This window comes from Hydra vulgaris, chromosome 09, assembly GCF_038396675.1.
Source record: "Hydra vulgaris chromosome 09, alternate assembly HydraT2T_AEP".
Classification (NCBI taxonomy): domain Eukaryota; kingdom Metazoa; phylum Cnidaria; class Hydrozoa; order Anthoathecata; family Hydridae; genus Hydra; species Hydra vulgaris.
Genome location: NC_088928.1, coordinates 27,292,713 through 27,319,578, shown reverse-complemented (window position 1 = coordinate 27,319,578; position 26,866 = coordinate 27,292,713). Strand labels below are relative to the sequence as shown.

The 26,866-nt window shown below is 27.7% G+C and overlaps 2 protein-coding genes across 11 annotated transcripts in view; one reads left to right on the top strand and one right to left on the bottom strand.

Moving 5' to 3' along the window:
- Positions 1–899, bottom strand: part of LOC101239386 (exportin-5) — a 154,703-nt gene extending 153,804 nt beyond the window's left edge. For both annotated transcript variants that reach the window (XR_010640760.1, XM_065805213.1), the window contains exon 1: positions 553–899. Coding sequence is in view for 1 of the 2 variants with exons in the window: in XM_065805213.1 (XP_065661285.1) it covers positions 553–681 (129 nt within the window). In the remaining variant the exon portion in view is untranslated. The remainder of the gene's footprint in view (positions 1–552) is intronic.
- A 13,111-nt stretch (positions 900–14,010) lies between these two features.
- Positions 14,011–26,866, top strand: part of LOC100214508 (MAP/microtubule affinity-regulating kinase 3) — a 63,625-nt gene continuing 50,769 nt past the window's right edge. For 5 of the 9 annotated variants that reach the window (XM_065805212.1, XM_065805211.1, XM_065805210.1 and 2 more), the window contains exons 1-4: positions 14,012–14,325; positions 14,403–14,558; positions 24,539–24,592; positions 24,843–24,891. In XM_065805212.1, coding sequence (XP_065661284.1) covers positions 14,236–14,325; positions 14,403–14,558; positions 24,539–24,592; positions 24,843–24,891 — 349 coding nt within the window. In that variant the 5' untranslated portion in view covers positions 14,012–14,235. Of the gene's footprint in view, positions 14,326–14,402; positions 14,559–24,538; positions 24,593–24,842; positions 24,892–26,866 lie in introns of all 9 variants that reach the window. The other 4 variants (XM_065805209.1, XM_065805205.1, XM_065805206.1 and 1 more) reach the window with 1 other exon arrangement.

The window sequence follows — 26,866 nt, the reverse complement described above, 5'->3', positions numbered from 1 at the left end:
GTTTGCTCACAAATAAAACTTTTCATTGTTTTTTGTTATGTATATGACATCACAAAAAGGGTATTTACTAAAATGTAATATATATATATGTATAAATATTTTTTCAAAGCTAGATTGTTTTTTGTTTAAATTATTTTAAAACAGTTATGAAAATGCTTTGTGTAATTATAACAATATTAAATATTTATTTATTATGATAAATGGAAAATTATATACTGACATTAAAAATTAATAGTTTTCAAATTTAAGTCACTGAAGAAAATAATATCAATATTTTTCCATATACTATACAAAAACTTCTAAATGTATTTTAAAATGTAAATTTAGTTTATTGTAAAATTATGCACAAAAAAATCGTAAAAAAAGTGTGTTTGAAAAATTAGCTTTCTAGTTTCACTAATTTGAGAATCGCCTTCTCCTAAATTTTAAAATGTGACTCATCAAATAGCTCATGAAATCTATTCCATTAATACATTTGAAAAATAAACTTATGAAGAGGTATAGTTTATTTTTAAAAAATAATATGAAATTATAAAATATAATTAGTTTGACCTTGTAAGCATCCTCCCTTTCAACTTTCGAAGAAGTTTGACTAAAAGTTACATCAATAGAGTTTTTTATTTGATTTGCAAGTGAATTCATAATATCTGCTTCGTTAAGAAAACTCGAATTAAGCTCCATAATTTTTAATTTAAATGTTTCAAAATATATGTGGAAATTTTATAAACAGACTCGGGGTAGGTACAATCGGCAGAGCAGTTAGCGGATGATGCTGTCGAGAGAAATGCGGAAAACGGATGATGCTGATGAGCAAAAGATGCAGGTTTTTTTTTTACCGCTAACCATCATTATTTTTAGTATTTCGCTGTTCATATAAAAATAAATATTAAAATTACAATGAAACTTTTACGTAGCACAAAAAAATATATAAAAATATACAGGGACGCAAAGGAAAATACGGAGCCACTAAAATCTTATTCTAGAGCCCCTATAACATTAACATTTAAAGCCCACATGGCTATAGTAAGTTAACAATAAAGTATTTTATGTGAAAAATACAACCTGAAGAATATACATTAAAAACTCGGTTGCAATTTAAATATTAAATGTTTAGTCAAACAACGTTAAAGTAAACATGCCGTAGCATGTCAAATATATGTAGTTAATATATAGAGGAATATATAGATATAGGAGTATAAAAATATTTATATAAAAATACATATATGTCAAAAATTAAGGAGATGCAATTTCATTTGTCATTTAAAAGAGAAGTGCTTTTCGAATTTTTCATATTGTTATTTTTCAATTGATTCCATAATGACGGGTCTTGGCTCATAATTTAAAATTTTGACCCTTGTGATTTTTCTCTGCTCAAGTGTTATTTGGTCAAATTGTATTTTCGAGAAAAAAACCTATGTAAAAATATCAGAAAAATTATACCTAAATATTAATATTTGAAGCGAATCGAGTTTTGATATATCTAAGAAATTGATGTTAATTTAAGTCGTCAAAAAGGAAACAAAAACTTTAAGAAACATTAAGTCGTCAAAAAGGAAACAAAAACTTTACCAAAAATTTTAAAAAAAAAAGAACTACAAAAATGAAATAAAATACAAAAAATATAAAAATTCTTTTAAAAAATTAAAAAAGCAACCCAAAAAAAATTACTACTCTTCGTTACTTAATAAAACATTTGGAAATGCAAGGAAAACATGGAATGTAATTAAAGAAATAACAGGAGTGGGAATTGTGAAAAGTGATAATCTTCCAAAAAGATTGCAAAGAGATGATAATAGAGGAGATGCTTTTGTTAATAAAGAAATTGCTGAAACATTTAATAGCTTTTTTATAAATATAGGAAAAAAGCTTGCCGGTGCAATTCTTGAGGGAAAAAAATAATTTAAATTTTTTTTGAAAAAATCTTCATGGAGGAGTCGGAGCTTTTAATTGATGAACTTCGACTAGCAATTAGTATGCTGAAAACAAATAAAAGTGCGGGTTCTGGATGAAGTTTACCCTGATGTTGTAAAAGCGGTCTCAGATATTATAGAGAAACCTCATTTTAAAATTTTTAATCTTTCCCTAAAAAACGGCATTTTTATTGAGCAACTAAAATTAGCAAAAATAATTCCGATATACAAAGACGGTGATGACTCAATAAAATCTAACTACAGACCAATTTCCATACTTTCTTGTTTTTCCAAAATACTAGAGCGTATTATGCACAACAGACTGTACAATTATCTTGAAAAAAACAACATTCTTTATCATAAACAGTTTGGATTTCGCAACAACCATTCCACGGAACATGCAGTAATTGATCTTGCCAACCAAATTTTAAATGGTTTTGATAACGACAGTTACACACTCGGAATTTTTCTAGATCTATCAAAAGCATTTGATACTGTCAACCACCAGATTCTAATTTATAAACTACACAATTATGGAGTAGTTCACTCCAATTTAAAGCGGCTGCAATGTTATTTACAAAATCGTAAACAAGGAATACCACATGACTTAACATGTTCCCCATTTGAATCAATAAATTGCGGAGTTCCCCAAGGATCAATACTTGGACCCCTGCTGTTTTTAATTTATATTAATGATATTTATTTTTCTTCAAAAATACTTAACTATATTATTTTTGCTGATGACACAAATGTTTTCTTTTCTGACTCAAATTTAAAAAATATTTTTTATATTGTAAACACAGAATTAATATATCTTAATGAGTGGTTTGAAGCAAATAAACTTTCATTAAATATTGAAAAAACGAAATACATTTTGTTTGCTAAGTCATCTAATTCCGAGAACCTTCCACTCAAATTACCTGAACTAACAATTAACAATATTAAAATAAAAAGAGTTTTTTCAATGAAAATACTAGGAATAATTTTCGATGAGAATTTAAATTGGAAAAGCCAAATAAAGCTAGTCGAGAACAAAGTTTCAAAGACCCTGGGGATTATGTACAAGACAAAACATCTTTTAAATAATTTATGTTTTAAAAATTTATACTTTTCATTTATACATAGTCATATTAACTATTGTAATATTGCCTGGGCAAACAATCATTTATCTTTCCTAAAAATTATTTATACAAAACAAAAGCAAGCAAGTAGATTAGTTTTGGGCGCAAGTAGATACGAAAGTGCTGAGCCGTTACTCAAGGAAATAAATACTCTAAATGTATACAAACTAAATATATACCATAACTTGTTATTTATGTTTAAACTTCAAAATGAAATAATTCCAAAATATTTTTTTAAAAGTTTCACTCGAATTAATCATAAATATGAAACAAGACATTCAATGAGAAATTACTACATCCCACTAACATCATTCAAAAAATCTGACTTCTCGACTATATGCCGGGGACCACGCTTGTGGAATTCGGTTCTTGACGAAAATATGAAAAAAATAAAATTTATTGCCACATTAAAAAGAACTATAAAAAAACACTTACTAAATTTAAACATTACGTACATTCTCTCTTTTTTTTTTAAAAAAATCGAAATAATTTTGTATTTTTAATTTTTTATGTACTTTATTTAATTTTAATATTGTATTGAATATGTATATGCATATGAAGCGAATTAAATTTTTTTTGTTTATTGTCTTTAATATGTATACGAATATGTACAGATTTGTAATTTTTTATTTGTTATTTTATATTTTAACTTTATCTTAAATTTCTTCTTTTTTTAACTTTAAGTTCTTTTTTTAACTTTAAGTTCTTTTTTAACCTTCTAAAATTTCTAACCAAATTTTTTTTTTTTTTTTTTAAACTTATTAATTTCACTCTTTTATGTAATATTGGAAGATGTAAAATTTAATTGTATTTTTTTTGAATTTCATAAAGGGGCTTGATGATAAGTCATTTTGACTTCTACTTGCCCCAGTCAGCTAGTAATTATATATATTTGTTTAAATTTATAGATAACATTGTAAAATGTGTAAAATGACGAAATAAATAGAAATTCTAAGAAATTGATGTATTTTATTACAGTGAAAGAGTTTTCTAATCTCTTTAAGTAGCTAATTACTTTACAAAAGCGGTTTTGTAAGCTCGGTAAATTAATTTAGTTTTGTTTGGGTTTGCCCAAATAATATAAGAGTAGAAAAGATGACAATGAACAAGGCTGAAAAAAGCATTTTGCGCAATTTATAATCAAGGCCTTAGATTTATATAATGCTGTTTATATTATATGATTATTTATAGAATATTATATAATACTTTATATAGATATAGATAATATATAAAACTGTACTTATGTATACTTTGACCAATAACTAGACTTATGTATACTTTGACTGTTGACGCATCTAAGCAAATCTTAACACAATCTTGAGACTTTATATTTTTGTATTTTATTTTGTAAATAATTGAATAAAACAACAAGTACAAATCAAAAAAAAAATTTTCAACAATATTATCTTTACTTTATTGAAAATGCAAAAAAAAAATAATTTTATTGAAAAAATAAGTTGGGCATGGCCCCAGTGCCCCGGGCTATGGACCCTCTGGTCGTCTGCCTTGGAAACAATTTTAACACGCGTTCATCAGGACTACACAAATGCTGAAAATTTCAGAGCTCCAGTTTGTCTTAAAGGTAGTAAAAAGTATATCACAAAATCCTACTACAAAAAAGTGGGGCACTTGTCCCAGTCCCCCCTAATGTTTTAGGACCCTGAAAACAATTAAAACATGCACATTCATTGGCATTACAGAAATTCTAAAATTTTCAGAGCTCCAGCTAGTTTGGAAGTTAGCGAAAATTCAATTGCAATATTCCACTACAAAAAAAGTTGGAGCCGTGCTCCGTTATCCACATATGGAAATCCATATACTTGCAGATCAAAATCTCTATATTTTTTGAAAGATCAATAAATATAGAATTATGTGTAATGTATTTTTAATTGAATGACGAGTAATACGAGAATGAATTTTAGTTGATGGCACAAGAGACGCTAGCTCTTTAGAGCAGTGCCCATTATAGTATTTGTAGAAAAGAGAAAGAGAAGCAACATTACGACGATGTGATAATGGTTGGAGGTTGGCTGCAAAAGCAGGTCCAACTATGTTTACAATGCGTTTTTGCACCTTGTCTAAAATAGAAAGGGCATCATTATAAGATCCGCCCCAGATATGGCAACAGTATTCCATACAAGGCCGAATTTGAGATTTATAGAGAATAGAATTCGAAGTAAGAAAGTGACGAGCTCGATAAAGAGATGCAATCTTAGCAGATGCTAATTTTGCAACTGATTTGATATATGGTTTCCAAGAAAATTCGGAAGTGAGAGTTAATCCTAGAAGATGAAGATTAGATGACTCATTGAGTACATCACCGTCCATAAATATAGGAAAATCTAAACTATTGCGATAACAATTGGCTGAAAAAAATTTAGTCTTATCTGTATTGAAGTTCATCAGCCACTGAGAGCCTCATGCTGGAGCAAAAGTGAAATCCTTTTCAAGCTCAAATGCCCCCTCCAAGCAATCAGAGAATGTTGGTTTCTTATCACGACAAGAATAAATGGTAGTATCATCAGCAAACAATGTCACCTTAGATGTGAGAATATCTGGAAGATTGTTAATGTAAATTAAAAATAGTGTAGGGCTAAGGATAGAACCATTGAGGAACCCCTGAAATTACAGAATAAGAAGGAGAGTGCTGTCCATCGAAGACAACTTTTATACTACGATTGGAAAGAAAAGATTCAATAATCTTAAAAATGTTGCCAGATGCACCATAAGAAGAAAGCTTATGGAGAAGACCAGCATGCCAAACTTTATCAAAAGCTTTTGAAATGTCAAGAGCGATGGCCTTAACTTCTCCACCTTTATCTAATGCACGATAAAACCTATCTGTTATTACTGTTAGCGAATCAGCTGTAGAACGAGAAGATCAAAATACATATTGATGGTCAGAAAGTAAGTTATTAGATTCAAGATGAGAAATTAAGTGTTTGTTAATTAAAGATTCAGAAACCTTGCTTATGATAGAAAGAAGACTAATGGGACGGTAGTTAGACAAATCAGATCGCTCTCCAGAATTTTTGAAAATAGGGATAATAGATACCGCTTTTTCCAGCAGGCTGGAAAACAAGACTCTGATAATCACTTGTTGAATAGTTTTGAGAGTATAGACGACAGCTCCGGAAAACACTATTGCAAGACAATAACAGGTATGTTGTCCAGGCCACAAGCTGTAGAAAAGTCTTGGCAGGAAATCACTTTAGATACAGAAGCTGGAGTGATACGAATGTCAAGTAACGGATCACCTTGTTTGTTGGCAAAATCAGGTAGAACGCAATTAGTGGAATCAAGAGATGATATTGATGAAAAGTTTTTAGCAAAAAATTCAGCTTTATCTTTAGGTTAGGTGACAAAATCTGAACCATACAAGAGAGGGGAATTAAAGATTTGCCCTTATTATTAATACTAATTAAGATTCTCCAGAAGTCACGAGAGCCTAATTTTTGAGATGAGATACGAGATTTCATGACCTGAGAATAGAGGGCTTTGGCGTTAGACAAAACTTTCTTACATTGGTTTCTAGCAGTAATAAACAGACGTCTGTTTTCTGGAGAATTGTTTTGCTGATAAATATGGAAGTAACTGTTTCGATTGGCAATCGCAGCAGCACAGTGTGAGGAAAACCATGGAGGAGAGTGAGGCTTGACCTGGAATTGTTGAGAGGGAACAAAAGATTCCATGCCAGCCTGAATCCACATAGTTATGTAAGATGCGCATTTGTCGACAGGAAGACAAAAGATTTCTATCCAAGAGTCATCACTATTAAAATTACGGAAAGAAACCCATTCCGCTTTACTGTAGTTGTAAAAGGTACGATAATAGGGAGATTTAGGTGATGAGGAAGAATGAGATATTAGTTTTAGAGAAATCAAACTGTGATCAAAAGCACCTAAGGGTGAATGTGGAAAAACTGAGCACTGACTTGGATTAGAAACAAGACATAAGTCGAGTAGAGAAGGTAAATGATTCGGGTTGTCAGTAAAGCGAGTTGGAAAGTTGACTATTTGAGTCAGAGATTGAGAAAGGCAAAAGTTGTGGGCTATAATACCTGCAGAATCACTGACACTAGATCCAAGCCATTTAGTGCATAGATAGTATCAGAACACCGTTTAATAGCCCAAGCAGTTTCCTCATTACTACTAATAAACCCTAGGCCATAACAAAGAGCTCCAAATGTGGCCTCCGCAATGCACTCCTAAAGTACAAATAGGGACACCATCCATGCGCAACATGGCACTGTTAATACTTTGATATTTTTCAGCTGTTGACGGAATCAGCCTCTTTGAGAGCTACCACAGAGTTCGGGAAACCTGACTACCAGCCGGCCTCAGAACCATAAAACTGAGTTTTAGAGTTGTACCCTCATTAGGAGATAATAGAATGAGTTGCCTAGTCATAAAAACAAAAACACAAGCAAAACCCATGCATTGAGTCAAGAAGATCCAGCATTCAACATCCTAAAATGGAAACAATGTATTAAAAATACATCTGCGCCAGCCTATTAGATGAAGAAGGGGTTCGAGGCTGGTCAACAGATAGAATCTGTTTACCCCTTAATAATAAAACTTTTCATTAGGGTCCCAAAGTCTTTAAAACTTTTTATCTGGTTATTTAAAAAAAAAATTGCCTAAACTTGTAAAAGCGCCCCATAATTTGCAAATGGGGTGTTTGGTAATGTAATTCTAGTTTAAGATTACCATAAGCAAAGAACAACCGTTAAAAAAACCTAAGATTTTTATTTTAAATTACGCTGACCACTTTTAGTATCAGCATTTCTTCCCACCCCCTTTCCCCATCCTCCTTCCACACACACACACAAACTCTGGATCCGTCACTTATGACTGTAATATCCAAATGGATTCAAAAAATAAAATTATTATATCGAAAAATTGCATTGACATTGTGATATACTTTATCTCTCACAAAATTATAATCAAAACAATAGTTACTCCAAATTATTCAAAGTAACTGTAAAAAACTGTTGAAAGTAATATCGAAAAACTTACTATGTCAATGAGCCTAAAAATAAAATAAATTGACTTCGGAAGATTATACGAGTATGCTAACATAACAGAAAATGAAATTAAAATTTTGTTTATACGATATTTTAAAGAAACATATTCATTAAATATAGTTGTACTTTACAGTATAATGCAGAACAGGTCATTTTAATTAGTCATTTAACAATTATTATCAAGTATTATTTTAATGATTAATCAGTGATATTTCAATGAGCAGCACACATCTAAACATATTTTTTGATTTTTCCCTTTTTTGGTACTGCATTTTCACTTTTTTGATACTGCATTCATTCTATTTAAAATATTTTTCCAAAAAATTGTTTACAATACAAACTCAAATTCTTTTTTAAATTAATATTTTGCGTCTTAATAAAAACTACAAAAAGATTCTATGCATCAGCAGCATACAACCGAATTTAGCGAACCTCCTGCGTCTGGTAAAAACTTTGCCTAATTGTTTTTGTTTTGTTTTTTAATATTTTTTTGCATTCTTTTGTACTTTCCACTAATTTTAGAAGCATTATTGTATGATTGAGATATGCAGTCTGAAAAGTTAAGTCCAGCTATATTCACTAAAAAACTGACTGTCGTCTCAGCTAAATTTGCGTCAGTGTTATCCGCAATATTTATAAAATATTTCTTTCTATAGGCTCCATTGTATCAAGATATCCAAGAGCTGCAGAAGGTTGATCTGTGTGCAATACATCGAGGCGGAATCAACAAAAATTCCAAAGTATTTTGATTTTTTTACATATTCCTAATTGGTTTCTACAACAATTTTCCATCAATGAAATAAGCTCATCGCAAACTGTTTTGAAGAGGTATTTAGGTATGATGTGCATGAAGTTGACTATATTTCTTAACTTGTTCTTTCAGAAAAAGATCAAATTGGGCAATCAGTTTTAGAAGACCAATAAATTCTCCATTACCCTCTACGCCAAAAAATTCCTTTAAACCTCTAACTGCAAGATTTATTTTAACTAATCAACATATAATTGCTACTACTCGTTTCAGAACTATTAACCAATAATTCTGTTCTTTTTTTGTCTCTTTCACTAATTGATTATCTAATGTATTGTCACTTGGAAGGCTTTAATGACGAAAGGAATTATGAAGCTTTAATGGCAAAACTAATAAGCCATTAAAGCTTCTCGATGCTTGCATAATTTTTCAATAACAAAACAGCATTTTCCAATCAATCAAACAATTAGTTGCGAAGTAATAATTAGAAATCTTAAAAACTATACACACAAAGCAAAAACACTTCTTCTTAAGGGTGAATATATTAACCATTCATGATTATATTTCTCGTCATTCGCTCATTCCCCAATAAACAATAATTTAGAGTAAAATCGATCATGTTTTTGTAATATTCGTTCATGCTCCATCTATTAAAATGAAATATTTTTATTAGATAGGCAACCCCATATTCCAATATCGTTACCTCTATTTCAGTGGTCGGCACCATATTTCCAAAGGAGCCCACTTGCAAAATTCTTAATTTAGTTGCGGCCCACAGCAATAAATAAATTATATATAAAATAGGTTATATTACCTTTATAACAGAATATAGTATAGAATTAGATTATAGAACTAATAATTGTATCAATACAAAATACATACTTAAGAAAAAAAACACATAAAACACAATTAAAAATTTGGTGAGTATTTTGTTGTTGCAGCTAGCACAAGGTCATTCAAATGAGTGTCTGTCAGTCTTGTTCTGTAAACATTTTTTATTATTTTCATGGCTGAGAATGTTTGTTCGCATTGGTAACTAGTGCCATACATACAGATAAGTCTATTTGCATGTTTCTTAAGAACTGGAAAAAGTTTCCTTCATGACAGCATGCCAGAAAATAATTAAATTTTCACCAAAAGTGCCATCTTCATCTTTTTTTGGTGCCTTTCTTCTCAACTCGTCGTGACATTGAAAGTTAATTAGTTCATCCTCTGCTTTTAAAATATCAGCTTCTTCAAAGTCCTTTAGAATACTAATAAACTGTTCTAATTATTTTTGACGTACTTTTCGAATGTTTTTATTTTTGTAGAGTAATTTTTTAGCATGATTTAACTTTTAAGTATAAGGATCTTCTTTGAAGTCTTAAAGTGCTACAGTGTTAGAGTACATTAAAATTATTTTTTTACTATGCCTAAAATGACAAGATCTGGTGTTAGGGAGTATTTTATAAGGAGGCTTTATAATTTTTACAGCCTGGAAAACAACTAAAAGGCCCACAACACACTACTTTGTATATTATGCAGTTAGGTGGCTTGGGACCCACAAATCATGTAGCAAAGGCCCACAATTGGGCCGCGGCCCACAATTTGCCGACCTCTGCTCTATTTAATATAAATATATATTTTTTTAAAATACATTGACATTTTCAATGTCAATGTTTTTGAAACAAAAATAGTTTTTTCAAATGTGAAAATTATATAAATTTGAAAAAACAAAAATGTCTCTTTAAATGTTACTACTGATGTCGATGTAAAGATTTCATTTTTATGTTCAGAAATTATGTCTTCCGTTCTAAAGTTTTTTGGTTTTCTTTGCTTTTTTTTTACGTTTTAAGCGACACTTTTTAAACTCTCTTCATTACGCTAAAAATAAATAAACAAATCAAAAAAATATTTTTTATTACTAAACAACGTTTTATTATTATTAAATAATGTTTATTATTAAATAACGTTTATTTTTTTAATTATAAATTTAAGATCTATAAATTTAAAAAATACGAGGCCCTAGGTTGCAGCCTAGTTGGCCTATAAGTAAATCCGGCCCTGGTTACATGTATTTAGCACCTTTTTTATTCCGTTGGTCTTTCATTATTCCTGTTTCATAAGTAATAAATTTAATTATTTTGTTTTTTATTCTGTTTAAGAAAAGACAAAGTTTTTCTGTTTTAAGAAATTTCCAACTCTTTTTTATAACTCTAACTAAACTATTCAGGACAACATGGTCTTAAGATACAATTAAATAGAGAGTTTTTCTTGGCAGTAAAACTTTTATTAGCACATTCGACAATCTGTTTCTTTTAATTAATCCGACAGTTAGACAAAATAAGTTGGGAGCCATAATTCTAAAAAAGTTGGCAGCCTTAATTCTAAAAAAATCCGAGTGAAGCTACAATATTTTTTATATTCAAAAAACATTTTTGCTTATTTATTGTAGCAAGATCGTAGGTGTGATAAATCTGGTGTTAAAACTGCTCTACAGGTCGCATTATATGTGCATATGCAATGTGATTGGAATAATGTTACTTTAAACTTAAGCTTGAACATCTGTAAAAGCGTCTTATCAACTTTTTTTTCCAGTATACTGATTTTTCATCTCTTTTTTCACATTATGACCAAGTTATTTAAAGCTATCAGCAAATTCCAGTTTGCAACCTGCTACACTCAATTTTGGAAATGAAAACGTCACAATTTTGATTTTTGTTTTGAGTTAAAAACCGTACTCTGTCTTCTTTTTGTTAAAAGACATTAATTATAATGCTTTAAATAATAAGGCCTTGAATAAAAGGCCTATACAATATATCTGCATGGTTCATTCTGGTAGACAAATTTTGGATGCTGCATGGATAATTCTATGGTAAAGCTGCAGTTAAGCGGCCTAAATTGATTTTATTTTGCGCTTTGGTCAGTGGAGAATTTTTACAAGGATTTAAGGATTATTTATTGGAATATTAAAAGAAATGAGATTGCATGCTAAACCCTCAGTTGGTGAAGTAGCACACTCACTTGTAGCAGCTTGCTATAAGATTGTCGATGTATGTACTAAAGAAAATAAATATTCCTTATGTTTAAAAAGTCTTCACTAACGAGAGCGCAACAAGCAAAAAAATAAAATTGTTTTAATACTGACAATAACAATAATCCCGTTGATAAGGCGTTTTCCTTAGTTCAACACAACCAACTGTAATATCATGGTTAAACCCAACAAACTCAACAATATAGCTGCATAGATCATTCTGGTAATTAACTGTTGCTTTACCAATTCTGTTAGATAAATTTTCTTGGATATTTCTTTCCATATACTGTTGTTATAGATGACTCGAGTCATCTATACCAAGTTCAAATTTATAAAAATCGAATGCAGATTTGCATTCGATTTATATAAACTTGAACTTAAATGTGTATAGTATCGGTTTTTATTGAATAAAATCTTTTATCTTGCTGTAAATGTTTTTAGTATTTCTTTGAAAATGTTTCGGATAAATAACAACTGAGGGCATCTTATAGTATTTGTTTACAAGTTTTATCCATTTCATTAGCAAGTCTTCATGGACAAGAAAAAAACAAATCACCACATCATAAATAGTTTGAATAATAAGTAACATAACAATATTTGTTAATCTTTGTTTTCAACAATACAACTTTTTAGTTTATTGTATGATGATAGATCGCTATACTTTTTTTTTAAAGCCGCATTTAAACTGTTCTTATAAATTTCGACAAAAATGCGGAAAATTGACCGTATACTTTAAGTTGATACTTTGAGTTGTGTTCTGATAACAAATTCTAAATTCTTTACAACTTGTTGCACTTATAAATATTTCCTAATAACAGTAAAACCTATACTTTTTAAATTCATACTTCAACTTTGTACTTCAACAAATGGTGTTATAAAAATGAAACAAATTCATCTTAAATTTAAAAAAAATATTACGTTGTTTAAAATGACTTTAAGAAAGACTTTTTTTTAAAATGGTAAAAAGTCCTTTTTAAAGTTATTGTAAACAATAACTGTATTATATTAATAATACTATATAAATTTTATAAATTGTTTTTTAAGAATTTATAGTATTTTGTTTTTATAAGTTATAAATTTAAATGCCTTCTGAATATTTGTCAACTTTTTACTCAAGTTTAAATGAAAATTATCATGAAAATGATAAAAAAAAAATGCTCAGTTTTATCTCAAAAACATTAGATGAGCTAGTTTTAACTTTTTTATATATATTATTTTTTATATTTATTATTTTTAATCCTTATGAGTTACGCGTTTGATTTTTAAACCTTCTAACTCAACTTTCTCATTTTGAACTAATGTATAGGTCCTCAGCAAGCAATACAAAATCTCTTTCGTATTGCATGGTTACATGTTTTTATGAGGATTAACTTTATATTATTTTTAATACATGCACATAATAAAAGAACAGTTTATATTTTTCACCAAGTATTACCCATTCAAAAATTTAACTTTATTTAAGTAACGTAAGTTAGATAAAAAAAGTTTTATGTTTTTGCGTTTTTTTGGTCTGTGAAAAACAGTTTTCTTACAGACATTTTAAACACTAACTTTTAACATATTTTGGGTCCAACTTTTAGCGTTCAGCACAATTTTTTACAAGAACAAAGGTTTTCCGTTCCTGCTTTTGCTTTAATTCGCGGTAACAACGTTCAAACGAAATTTATTGTTATTTTTAACTACTTATATATTTGTAAATAGAATTTATTTAAGAATACAATTCCTGAAAAACGTCTAGTTTAAGAAAACTTATGCTAATATTTGTAAAATACTATTTGTAAGCCAACGGCTAGTTTGGTATTTGTATAAACTAAAATAAATGGTTATCAATTACTGGCTGGTTGCAGTACCGCAAATAAAAGCAACCTGATATATCAAGGCCGCTATACGCAGAGGCAATCTACTTTAATTCATTTTTCTTTAAGTCAACTTAAGTAAACTGTTCCATCAAAAAATGGAACAGTTTACTTAAGTTGACTGACACATCACTGAATACAATTAAATACTTTTAACATATATATATATATATTATTATTATTATTATTGAAAATAGTTAAGTATATTTTAAATTACTACAATTTACTTGTTCTATTTTTGATCTAAAAGATTTTTCTGGCGTGCGCATTTATAATCTGAAACGCAGTGCGACGTAAGATGGTAAAGTTTTCGCAGAAATACAGGAGATTGGGTCCGATAATAATATTTGTTTGCTTTATTTTGATGTTTAGGTCCGTCGTAAAAATAAGAAGGGTTTTCCGTGTCAATCGTTTACACGCGTCTTTAATATACAATATAACATATATGTACATATATATGCACAGAAGGAACTATATATGCAGATAATGATTGTGTGTGTTTTTCACACAGCCTCCTAGAATTTAATTCAGAGGCGAATTATACTTGAGTATTAAAAAAAGATGTCTTCTGTTAGACAACCAGTGTCTGTTGACAATACAGATCACACAAGACACTCATCTCATCATAGTCATAGATCTAATGTTAAAAAGGTATGAATTTTTTTTTTGACAAAATAGAAAAAGCATCGAAGTTGTATATTTAAATTGTTTCATATAATTATTTTAAGATTGAGGATTCCCATTCAGCTTCAAAATCTCGAAATAGATCTACAACAAGTTCTAATGAAGATATTTATGTTGGCAAGTATAAACTTATTAAGACAATAGGCAAAGGAAATTTTGCAAAAGTAAAGTTGGCCAAGCATCTTCCTACAGGCCGCGAGGTAAATAATATTCTCTGACCAATCTGTAAAATGAAATCCGCCATGTTTTTTAAAGAATGTTCCAGTTGTCGGTTTACAAATGTTTAATTTTAATCACACGTGATCATAATATATAATATATTCATTTTGTTTTACGTAAGTCACATGACCAAAATATTGTTTAGCGCTTTTTATACACTGAAAACATACGGGATCGTTAATTTAAATTATTTTTTGTAAATAATGATTTTTAATTTTCTTGTTTTATTTAATAAATGTCGTCAAATAATTGCTTGGATAATCCAAAGTCATTTTATAAGTGAATTTTTCATTATGTCTATGAATGATACTCAGAATATTAAAAAAAAAAAAAAAGTTTGACAATTTTCCCATATCATTTATTACTACATAATTTATTTAGTCATTGGCTTCATCTTCGTAAAACTGATACCAAATCATATTTACATTTTAATTCAGTTAAAAAAAATTAAGAAAAAATGTTCATCTTAAATAATATATATTTTTGTTTATTTAAAGCTTAATGTATTATTTTTTTGAATTCACTTTTACATATATAACTGTAAAATGACAAAATAATTATTGCAATAGGTTTCATCATATTTTATCGCAGCTACATCACAACTTTTGACTGGGTCAAACACAAATATCATGTTTTGATTTTATCTAGCAATTCACTTGTCTGTGTTTTCTAGCTTTACATTATTATCATTTTATAATATTGATAACGGTTATGCATTAAAAAATATTTAAAGTGCATTTAAACATCTAGTAATTAATTATATTTTTTGTTTTATTTAGTTTTCTCAACAAACAAAAAAAAAATACTCAGGAGTATTCTGGCTCTACATACTGTATTAAATCTCAGCTTAAGTATAGCTGTGACTAAATTCTTCTTGTTTTTTTTTTTTTTTTTTGTTAATTTTTTTTCCAACAAAAATTTGATTTTTACATTAATTAAATTATTAAATACTGCTATTCAATACATTTATTTTTTATTTTTACTTTTAAGTTTTAAATTGTTTTTTTTTTATATATAAAAAACAAAACAATTTTATCTTCTAAATTGAATTTAGATTTTAATTTTTTTTTCCTAAATTTGGTTTTATAGCGTTTTATAAATTTGTTTTAAAATTCTAGGAGTGGTCAAAATTCTAATAAATCTTTTCTATAATATTTTGTTTTAGTTTTGGAAAAAAAAATTAAAATTCCCATGATTTTCTTTCAAAGCACTGTCTGAAATAGCCTCAAAATATTTTTCCTTCGTACTGACATTGCAATGAATTTTCTTCCTCTTGAAAACCATTGAGATGTTCTTCAACTATCAACTGGTGCAAGCTCTTCAAAAATCTTTATGACATCTAAGCTTTGCCTTCTTATTTTGGTGACCATTGATGTATATTAACTTTAGAGTTTAAAAACCTGGAAATAAAGTTAAAAAAAAGACATGCTTCCATCAATTAATGAATTTTTGACTGACAGTAGTAGAGTTAGTTTATCATTCACAACTTTGCTCATAGATACTGAAATTATATCAGATTTCTCAAAAGAATCTTGATTTCTATGATGGTTAACAGTTTGCTAAAAGATTTCTTGAGTGGAAGGTATGTGTAACATGCCATGTCAAATCAGCAGAAAAGCAAAAATATGTTACCTTATGTTTTTGATTTAGCTAGTTTTCAAATATGTTAAATGCCTCATGTAAATTTTTAAAACCTGATAAATTAGTATCTAACTCCTTACAGTTCTTGAGATATTTAAGTTTTTAATTTTGGCGATTTGTAAAGACATAATTTTTTGCTATTAAATAACAATATTTAATGGAATGTTAATTAATTATTGCTATTTAATAAAACCAACTAGTGGATTTAAATATCAATTTTATTTTATTATCATTTTAGTATCTGAGTATCAGAAAATGATACCTTCAATAATAAAGATATATAATGAATATATCTTGATATATAAATATATAAATAAGATATATCATAAATTAAATAATAAAGATATATAATTTGGGGTTTGTACGGCTATCAAAACAGTGTTAATCTTAATTTAAATGTAAATTATTGTTCTTTTACATTTTAAAATATAAGTATCAAATATCACATTTAAAGCATTATTGCATTTTTTGTCTTTTCTAAATACCTTTTATATAGATATTAGCGTTTTATGTAAAGAAAAAATAAAAAATGTTTAAATGCTTAGTCAGCTTAAAAAAAATAGTTTTTTTTTAATTTTATATTGTAAAAAGTTTGGTATATGAATTTCCTGTTACTGTACAGTAGAGGTGTGCGAAACTGGAAGTTTCGAGTTCGAGTCTACTCAATAATCGAACTCGCATCTAGTTAATTAATTGAATATAATTCGAATTTTGAGCCTAAAGTTCAATATTTAACAAGTTGCTGTAAAATCGTATTAAAACGCTTCAAAAAGTTGCTGTAAAATTATATTAAAACGCTTCAAAATGGAGGACAAGAAAGTAAGGAGCGTCATTTGGAATTATTTTGATAGACGTAAAATTAATGATACTATTTTTGGTTTTTATAAAATTGGAAAATGCAGTCAAAAAGTATCTTGTCCTACTTCATCTACAACTGGCTTATTTACTCACCTGAGAAGTTATCATAAGAAAGAATCAGCAGAGTGTAATAAAAAGGCACAAAAAGCAAAAGAATGAAAAAAGGAAGAAAATAAAGCTGGAAAACAACTGTCAGTAAGTGTCACAGATCTGTGGGCTAAGAAAACAGCATGGACGTCTGATCACAAAAAAGCTAAAGGAATAACACAAGCTATTGGGCGCATGTTGGCTTCCCATTACCTGCCGTACGATTTTGTAGAAAGACAAGGTTTTCAGGCACTTATGAAATTGGTTGTTCCTTTATCATATTCCGAGTAGGAGCACTTCTCGCAGTATTGTGCCAAGTATGTATAAAAATTTGAAACAAGAAATGAATGATCGCATTTCTACTGAGTTTGTTGGCATGCCATTCTATTGCTTTTCCACAGACATATGATCTTCTTGCCTGCTGGATTCCTATATATCATTTTTTTTGATGTATTTATCTGCTGATTTTCAAATGCAATCATATACACTGGAGAATAAACCATTTGTGGCTGTGTCACATACGGGCGAAGCAATATTAGAATCTCTTGAAAAGTCAATTGAAGATTGGTCTACAAGAGCAGTACCAATATACGTTCTTCGAGACAATCGTAGTAATATGAGTGCAGCCATGAACATTTGTCAAAATTTTATGGACTTACCTTGCTTCGCTCATACGCTTCACTACCATCTAGTATTCAATCATCTCAATTGCTGTATGCACAACAAAGGCAATTAAAAAGAGATGAACGTGGACTCATAATGAGTGTCCTTATCAGCTGAAATCCCATTAACTGGTAAGGTGGAGAATCTCACTACAAACGAATAGAAGCTTGCCAAGTGTTATGTAATGATTTTAACTCCTTTTGAACAGGCTAGCAGAGAGTTTTATGGTGAAAGTTACTCAGTGTTATCTATGAAAATACCAGCTCTGCATGGATTACACCAGAAATTGCAAGGTTTCATCAGTGATATTGCAAATAGAGGCTGTGAAATTTTACTGGCGTGGAGACTTGTGGCATCTTTAGAAAGATAGTTTCCTTCTTTTGACGAGGTAACGTAAATAGTTATTTATATACTGAGACTCAGTATATAAGTGTTTATTTCAGTATTTTATCAATCTTTTTTTGACATCCACTGTCATTATCAATCACACACTAATTTTTAATTACCTATTTCCACATAAAGCTTTCTTTAACTTCAATTGCATTACGGACCATGGTCATACTTATCTAATATATTGATATCTAATTATCTATATTCCTTGAACTATGTGATAGTTTCTGTAATATTTTATTAGGTTCAGCCAGATGCAGTTTGCACGCTGGTAGATCCTAGGTACAAGTCACTTTACTGCAAAATCAAAGCTTCGTGAATTACTCAATGAACTTCCAACATTTCCAGTTTCAGGACCAAAACTAGTCCAGTCTCAGCATTCAGTGAGTCTACACTAGAAACACAATCAACAGGCTTGTAGGAATCTCTTGATAACATGATGACAGCAACTGCAACCAATGACAATGTTGCTGATGCTGATGCGTCAAGTATGAGTGTGCTTGATGATGATGTGAGGTGGAGGCAAAATAAATGTCAATTTTCTTTTCTTGCTAAGCTTGCTCAATCACTTCTGGCAATCCCAGCGACCAGTGTCAATTTAGAGCGTCTGAACTCAACATCTGAGAACATTGTTTCCATTAAACGCAGGACATGTAGAAGAACTTACCTTTCTTCATAAAAATTTGTAGACTTTTAGCATTAGGATAAGTATGGTTTGTTGATGATGACATTTTTAAATGAATTGAATGTGCACTTTTACTAGTTTGTTTAATAATCTCAAACTTGAACTCGATCAAATTTTTTGTAATCTCGATCGAATTCGATTGAAGATAAAAAACCTAATCTTGCACAGCTCTACTGCACAGGAATATTGATATTTACTTTACTAATTGCTTGCTAAATGTTATGATTTTTAAATATTAATTTAAATCTTGAAACATGTTTTATTGGAATAGAATGTAATGTTGACTGCCAAAAGCAAGGTTTTAAATGAAGATAAGGTTTTTTGGATCCATGAACATTTTCAAGTGATGAAAAACATTAGTTATGGAGAGCTGTTTTATATGGTTGTGGAAAATTGTTTACAGCAGTTATATTATAGGGAATACCCAGCAGTTGCATTTTAGTGAAAATTTCAGAAATAGTAAAATCTTTTTGAAAAACATGGAAATAAGAAAAAAAAATATAAAAGGAAAATTTTATATTATTTTATCCTATACTAAAGACAATTCAAATATAAATATTTTAAAGAAATAGTGAGGCAAATGATTTTTCAAGAAGACAATATTATTTTTTTTATATATAGAATAAACAAGTAATTATTTTTCATATTTTTAACACTGAACCTGACTTAATATTAATTTTCAGAAGTGATTGTTTCTTTTTTATAGAAAATATGACATCACTATCAATGGCAATAGTTCTAAAAATATGAGATATTTCTATTGTATCGGGGCGGAAGTTATGTAGTAGCTATTGCGAAAAGTTACAGGGTATAATTACAGAAGAAGTAAAATTATGTAATCAAAGAGAAAAATTGATGATTTATATGCATTTTTGAATGAACTAATAGATAAGCTTGAAAATTTAACGATGTACTTAATGAAAATAAGACTATATCTAGAGTCATGCTCACTCTCAAAGGCTGGAGAAGTTTTTAATGTATTTATTTACCGTATACTTAAGGTTAGAAAGGCTAAAAAAAGTTTTTTGTATAAACCATTTCCAAAAAAAAAAGGAAAGTTTCTTTTCTCTTTTTTTCTGTGATTTTGTATAGGCAACTTATACAAAAAGGATTAATATTGATTAATTTGAAAGAACTTTATGTAGCATTCAAATCCATGCTCTCTAGTTTAAATGTTGTATTTCAGCTTTTGCCCAATATTGTGTAAAACTGCTATCTTGTCTGGATAACTTGATGGCAATGATAGTTTGTAATAGGGATAATGCATGATGCATGTTATATAAAATAGCAATAATATCAGCAACAAGTTATTTGTTTTCTATTGTTAATGGTTTATAACAACAGTAATAATAACAATAATGATAATAATAATATTAATAGTGATAATAATAATAATACAATAAGATAACAAGAATAATAATAACAAGTGTTCAACTTGTTTTTACGTTTAGCAGCCTTGTCCGTCAAGGTTTGTGTTTTGGAGTTATATAGTTAAGAGAGGACTATACCACAACTAAAAGTAGCCTCCTCGATTATATAGTCGTCGTGGCCTTGGGGAGGTGAATTAGAATAATAATAATAATAAAAAGAAATAACAATTATAATTGTAGTAATAAGTTAATGCAATAAGAAATAAAAATTAAAAATAATTATAGGTATATTTATTTTATAGTTTTATTTTAGAAATTAATGGTTGATAAGATGGTGTCAATCTTGCTCCAATAAAGGAGTTACACTAATGATTAAAGAAGTTATGCTTATAAAATAAATAAAAAGAAGTGACTAACTAATGGCAACATAGACATAGCAACACTGATCAATCAAAAAATCATTATCCGAAACTTTAATTCATGCAATAAAATAGTCTTAAACTCCATTTATTTATAGCAAAGTTAAGCCATGTACCTCAACTGTAAAGAACTATTCAATCCTAATGATGCATAGTATTGGGTGACTTTGCAGAGTATTCGATTTATTGTTAAGGATAAGGTGCAAAATTACCACTGAAGTAAACTATAATGTACACTTCATCTTATTATTCTAAACTATAAATCAAGTTTGTTTTGATATCTAAGTTACTTTTTTATTTCAGCATAATGTATGGTTATAAAATACAACAACTCATTACATTTGTATCAAGGCAAACACTCATTATATTAAAAGATATCTTGGTATTGATGAAGCTTAGAATATCTACTCAAGTCAGTTTAAAAAGGACAGTTTTTAGATGTAGATAAGATGCTTGAATTTTGTGAACCAATATAAAATTTTTTCAATTTATAATGTTTTGAATAGTACGGTTAAATAAAGTTCAATCAATATTACAACCAAGGTTTACTATGCAAAGAAACTTGGCAGGAAAAGATGCTTTTACCATTTGATACCAATTAACAACTGAACAATATCTTTTAAATGGTTTTGTTTACAAACTGATGTTCAAACATTTAATCATATACAGATACCAAATATTGTGTAGCAGATTATTTGTAATCATGGATTTCATCTTTTTCAAGTATTATAACTTGTGGTGGATTAGTAAAATAACCATGAAAGTTGAAGCAGGTAGAGATTATAAAGTCCAATTTATCCATCCACATTGTACTCAATCCAATTTTTTTTGGCCCACACAAAATTTTTGTTGGGTGCCATAAAATTCTGTTTTATTTTTTTATTGATCCACTATCTACAACAATGGTTGTATATGCAAAAAATTTATGGTTGTATATGCAAAATCAGCTTTGTTGAAATTATTGAAAAATTAATTAAGACTTAAAGAAGAAAATCTTTAGCATAGTTGTTTTTTATTTTATTATTTTTTTAAATAAATTTTAAAAATAATTTTTACATCTATATAGCTTTATTTTTATTGTAAATATATTAGCAATACATTTTTTACTGACCTTTAAATAAGTTTTACATAAAGGGCTGAATTTAGAAAAGAGGTAAAATATTTTTTAACTAATATTTTTTGCTTTAAAAGTGCTATTTGATACAACTTAAGTTGTAATAAACTAAATTGAGGTGATATCTATTTTGACTGTCAAAATACAACCAGTTATGTTTTAAATTTTGTTTTTCATGATTTACAATATTTGGCAATATTTCTGGTTTTCGTTTTTTCCATTAAATCTGTTAACACCTATTAGCCTAAAATCTAATAATCAGTATTCAATAAAAATATTTATACATAGATGATGAAACTCTAATACAAAACCTGATGAGTTGAACTTTAATAATTTATTTATGCGAATAATCATCAAATAAAAGTATTTATACTTATGTATAAAGTATTTATGTATTATTATGTAATATTTACGTATAAAAAGTATATATGCATTTTTATATTTATTGTGTATTGCAAGTCCAAAAGAATTTAGCAATTATGAAATATTTTAAATAGTTGTGATCACCAATTTTATTTGTATTCCACAAAAGATCTAATCTAACTAAACACTCTCGTAAAAACACTTATAACTCTCTGGTGCTGTCATTTACTGACATCTCCTTTGACAAACAAAACTAAAGGTGTTTTAAAAAATATGAAAACTAATTTATAGCACTTATAGTTGAAATAGAAAAAGCACAAACAAAAAAATATTATAAAATATTTTTATCTTCATTCTTTTTATTAATTGAATAATTAACAGCATTAAAAGTTATAGTTTCTCACTAATAAAAAAATGAGTAGTATTTTTATTCGTTGATTTTAAAATTAAGGCAGGTATTTCTAGACTCTTAGTAAAATTTAAGAATGTTTGTTTTTAGAGTAAGCGTTAGTAAAAGTTTCTTAAAGTTTTCAATATTACTTATATATCTATGTATTTTTCTCATTTATATTTCAATTAAAATTTAGGATATAATGTTTATTTTTATTTTTATTTTTTTTTCACTAATATTACCTCGACTAACTGTAGCCACAAACAAAACATTGTAAGTTATGAGTAAGCTAGTGTTATTTATTACTTTTTGTAGTCGTAAATGTATTTTTTTTTTGTTTTTTGGTAAATAAATTTAATTTAATACTTTCAATAATACAGTGTTAACAGTTTTCCATAAACTGAAACTTTTCAAAATCAAAAAAGATATCCAATTGATTATTTGAGATATCACATTTCGCCATTACTTAATTCTCAACCCTTGAACTATGATAACTTTTTTTAAAGTATTAAGTTTAACGCAAACATGGGTGGTTTAATGTTGATGCTTTGACGCTGCAGTTTGCTTTCTAATCATTAGAAGAAAAAGTTTTGAAGTCTTATTCCTCTCAGGAATATCTTATATATATCTTATAAATATATATGGAATTTATTTACCATTATCTTGAGGTTTGTTTTTTTCTGTTCAATAGCTAAATATATATTTTATTATAAAAATATATTTTGTTCAATAGCAAAATTAGCAAAATGTAATATTTTTGTTTATAGAAATTTATTTCAAGATATTTATAATTGACCTCTTCCTTTTATTTACTTATGATAGCAATGAAACCTTTTCACCTTTTCTTTTTTATTATTTTGATCAGCAATATAGTTTGTGGTCTCTAAATTGAGTAACCATTTTTTCTTGAAGATTTTCAAAGCTTTTTTGGGTGAAGTTTCAATGAATATTTTATAAAATATTCGGTGTGATTATCTTAAAAAGTTAAAAATGTTTTTTCCCCCTCGAGTTTGAAGTAATTTGAAGTGATTTGAGTTTGAAGTGTTTTGAAGTGATTTGAAGTGATTCTGAACTCGAGTTTAAAGTGATTTGAAGTGATTTTGAACTCGAGTTTGAAGTGATTTTATCTCTTATCTAACATCTACCAGTTTATCTACATCTAAAGTACTTTTGATAAAACAACTAATATTTGGGTAGTTATTTTGATATTTTCAAGACATGTTCTGATTACATATAATCATTCTCATTTAAAGTTTTAGTAAAAATCTGTTTAAAAGCAATATATAATAGTGAAAAAGAATATAATAGAAGACATAAAATTGATTACAAATTCTAATACATATATGATAAGTTTAATAACAAAACAACTTGTCCAACAAAACAAAACAACTTGTCCAACAAAACAAAACAACTTGTTAAAGGTTTACATGAAGTAAATGGCTTCATCAGCACATTACTTACTTATTCGAATCAGATTTTTCCTGCCCTTTCTAAATTTTTTTAGCTGAATCATTTTTGACTAAAATACTTTTGGATCTGTCTGAAAAGACAGATCCAAAAGTATTTTAGTCAAAAATGATTGTTTTTATTTATTTTTGATATATAAACATACCTTTATTGAAAATAATATTTTATATAAAAAATATAGTTTATATAAAAGTATAATTTATAAAATTATTAAATATTAATTAAAAATGTTAAATTAGGTAGATACGGTATAAAAATAACTTGCTATCAGGATCATTTAGCCAATTAGTAGCTCAAAAATAAAATTTAAAAATCAACACAATGAGAAAGCCACATTAAGCCACAATTGCATTTAAAAGATAATGTGTTTTATGGTAATACCTTTTAGCATCTCTTATAACATTTGAGCAATGTATATTTATTACTTTTACACATCTTTATTACTTTTCAAGATTTTAGTTTGAAGTATTCTTTATTATTTTTGATCTGTTATAATAAAGTATTTTTGTACAGGTTGCAATCAAAATTATTGACAAGACACAACTGAATCAAACGTCCCTTCAAAAGGTGCATTTATATAATAGTTAAATAATTGTAATGAAGTATTTAATTAGAATTATTTATCTGTAAGTTAGAGAGTTATTTAATTGCAAAAGTTTTAGTGGTAATTGTTTATCTATAAGTAAGAAATGTATTTATCTATAAGTTATAGAAATATTCATCTATAAGTTGTAGTGATTTTATTTATCATAATTGTAAGTAGTTTAAGCTTTTGAGCAATAACAAAGTTATATAAAATTTAGATTTTTAATTTTAGCTTTTTCGTGAAGTTCGCATTATGAAATATCTTGACCATCCAAATATTGGTAAGAATATTATTTACTAGTATATTATTTATATCTGTTGGAATACTTAGAATTGTTATTATCAGTTTTTAGAATAGAGATATTTTTGCTTCAATATTTTTGGGTTGTTCAAATAATCAACTAATCAATTTAACAGTTTATAGATAAATTTTAGTATGTTGTTCATAGATAACAGTTTATAGATAAATTTTATTTGTATTACTTTTAGTGCTATTATTCAATTAAAATTTCATTCTAAACATTGCCTTTAAACTCTTTTTAAAAATTTTTAAATTTAGAATAATTTTTTAAATTATTCTTAAGTTTCAGGATTTTATTAAAAGTTCTAGTTTCAAAATATAATTTTTTTTTTCAGTCAAAGTCTTTTTTTTTTAAATTCAATTTTAAAAGTGTAAATTTTGAAAATAAATTTAAATAAAAAAATATTTTAATGGATGACTTATTATTTTATTTACAACTTAGAAGTTATGTAAAGTGTATAAAGTTTTAGAAAATAAATATTGAACTTTTAAATAGTTTAAATAATATAGTAAAAGTAAATAATTTTGTCTACAATTGCTACTATTTCAAATCAAGACAAATAGAAATTAAAGATAGAAAATGTTGTTAATTAATCCACAACTACAGCTTTATAAACATTCTCTCTATCTCTCTCAAGTAGCTATATTAAAGATAAGATTATGTTAAAAATATTGTATTATTATGACTCCAGTTTTGAAAATAGCATGCATGTAAAAATTGCAACTTTTGAGGATCTTTGCATTTTTCTTAAAATCAATAGTAGCTTTATGTGTAATATGTTTACTGACAGTGTCTCCAGTTTTCTTGGTGTGAAACCATAGCATATATAGTAAAAGCGTATATAGTAGAATAATAATTTATTTGTATCAATAGAATTATAGTTATTTGAAAGCTATTTTACAGGCGTATTGTCTTATACAATAGCTTAATTAATATTCAGGTTGCGTTTAGCTTAATATAAAGCTATTTTGAAATGGAGTTATCGCTTTAAAGTTTTACTTATATTTAAAATATAAGTAGATTATATGTTCTTCAACATGCCCAAGTATCATTCGGGAGGAAGAAATAAGGTTAGTGAGTGGAATGAAGTGACCATATTAAGTTAACAAACAATTAGAGTATTATATAATTATTGGAAAAAGGTAGAGAGAATTAAGATTCATTTGGATAAATGTAAAAGAAAGAAAAAAAGAAGCGCAAATAATTTTGCTGAAGTTTTTTAAAGCTTTATTTATTCAACTTATTTGTCTATTGTTCATTAATAATTACAGATGTAAAATTCTTGTTTTAAGTTTACTATTCTTATAACTTTACTTATTTTTAACTAAAAGATTGTTTCCCAACAAGAAAAAGCTGAAATGATTTTCTTTTCCTTAACCTAACCTAAACTTAATTGAGTGTTATTAAATACAGACTGTTATTAAATATAGACTGTTATTAAATATAGACTGTTGTTAAATAGGTTCAAATAAGTTTATTACTACAACATTTTATGTATATAATGCCAAGAAACAACATCTTATGCATAGAATGCAATAAGATGCATAGTAAAAAAAATCATTAAAGAAGTACTAAATTTTATGAAAAAACTGAGAAAAAACTGAGAAGTGTAGCTACCAGCATCTGTTATCTGAAGTGCTAAACAAAAAAAAATGAACATCAAATTATAATTCAAAAATAATAATTTAGTTTACTTTCTGTCCGTTTGAGTGAAAATAGCATGATCTGTGTGAACAACATATTCATGATAGTCCTTATAAAAATTCAGACTTGTTTTGTACTTTTTTTTTTTTTTTTTTTTTCTTTTTTTAATATAACAGTTAATTTAACCTTTGATATATATCAGAAGAGCTGATGGATGTTAAAATTTTTCCCAAAAGAATGTTTTACTTTTTTTCAGTACTAACATTTTTCACATTGTTTACCCATACTCAGATGCAATCTGAGAGGCCTC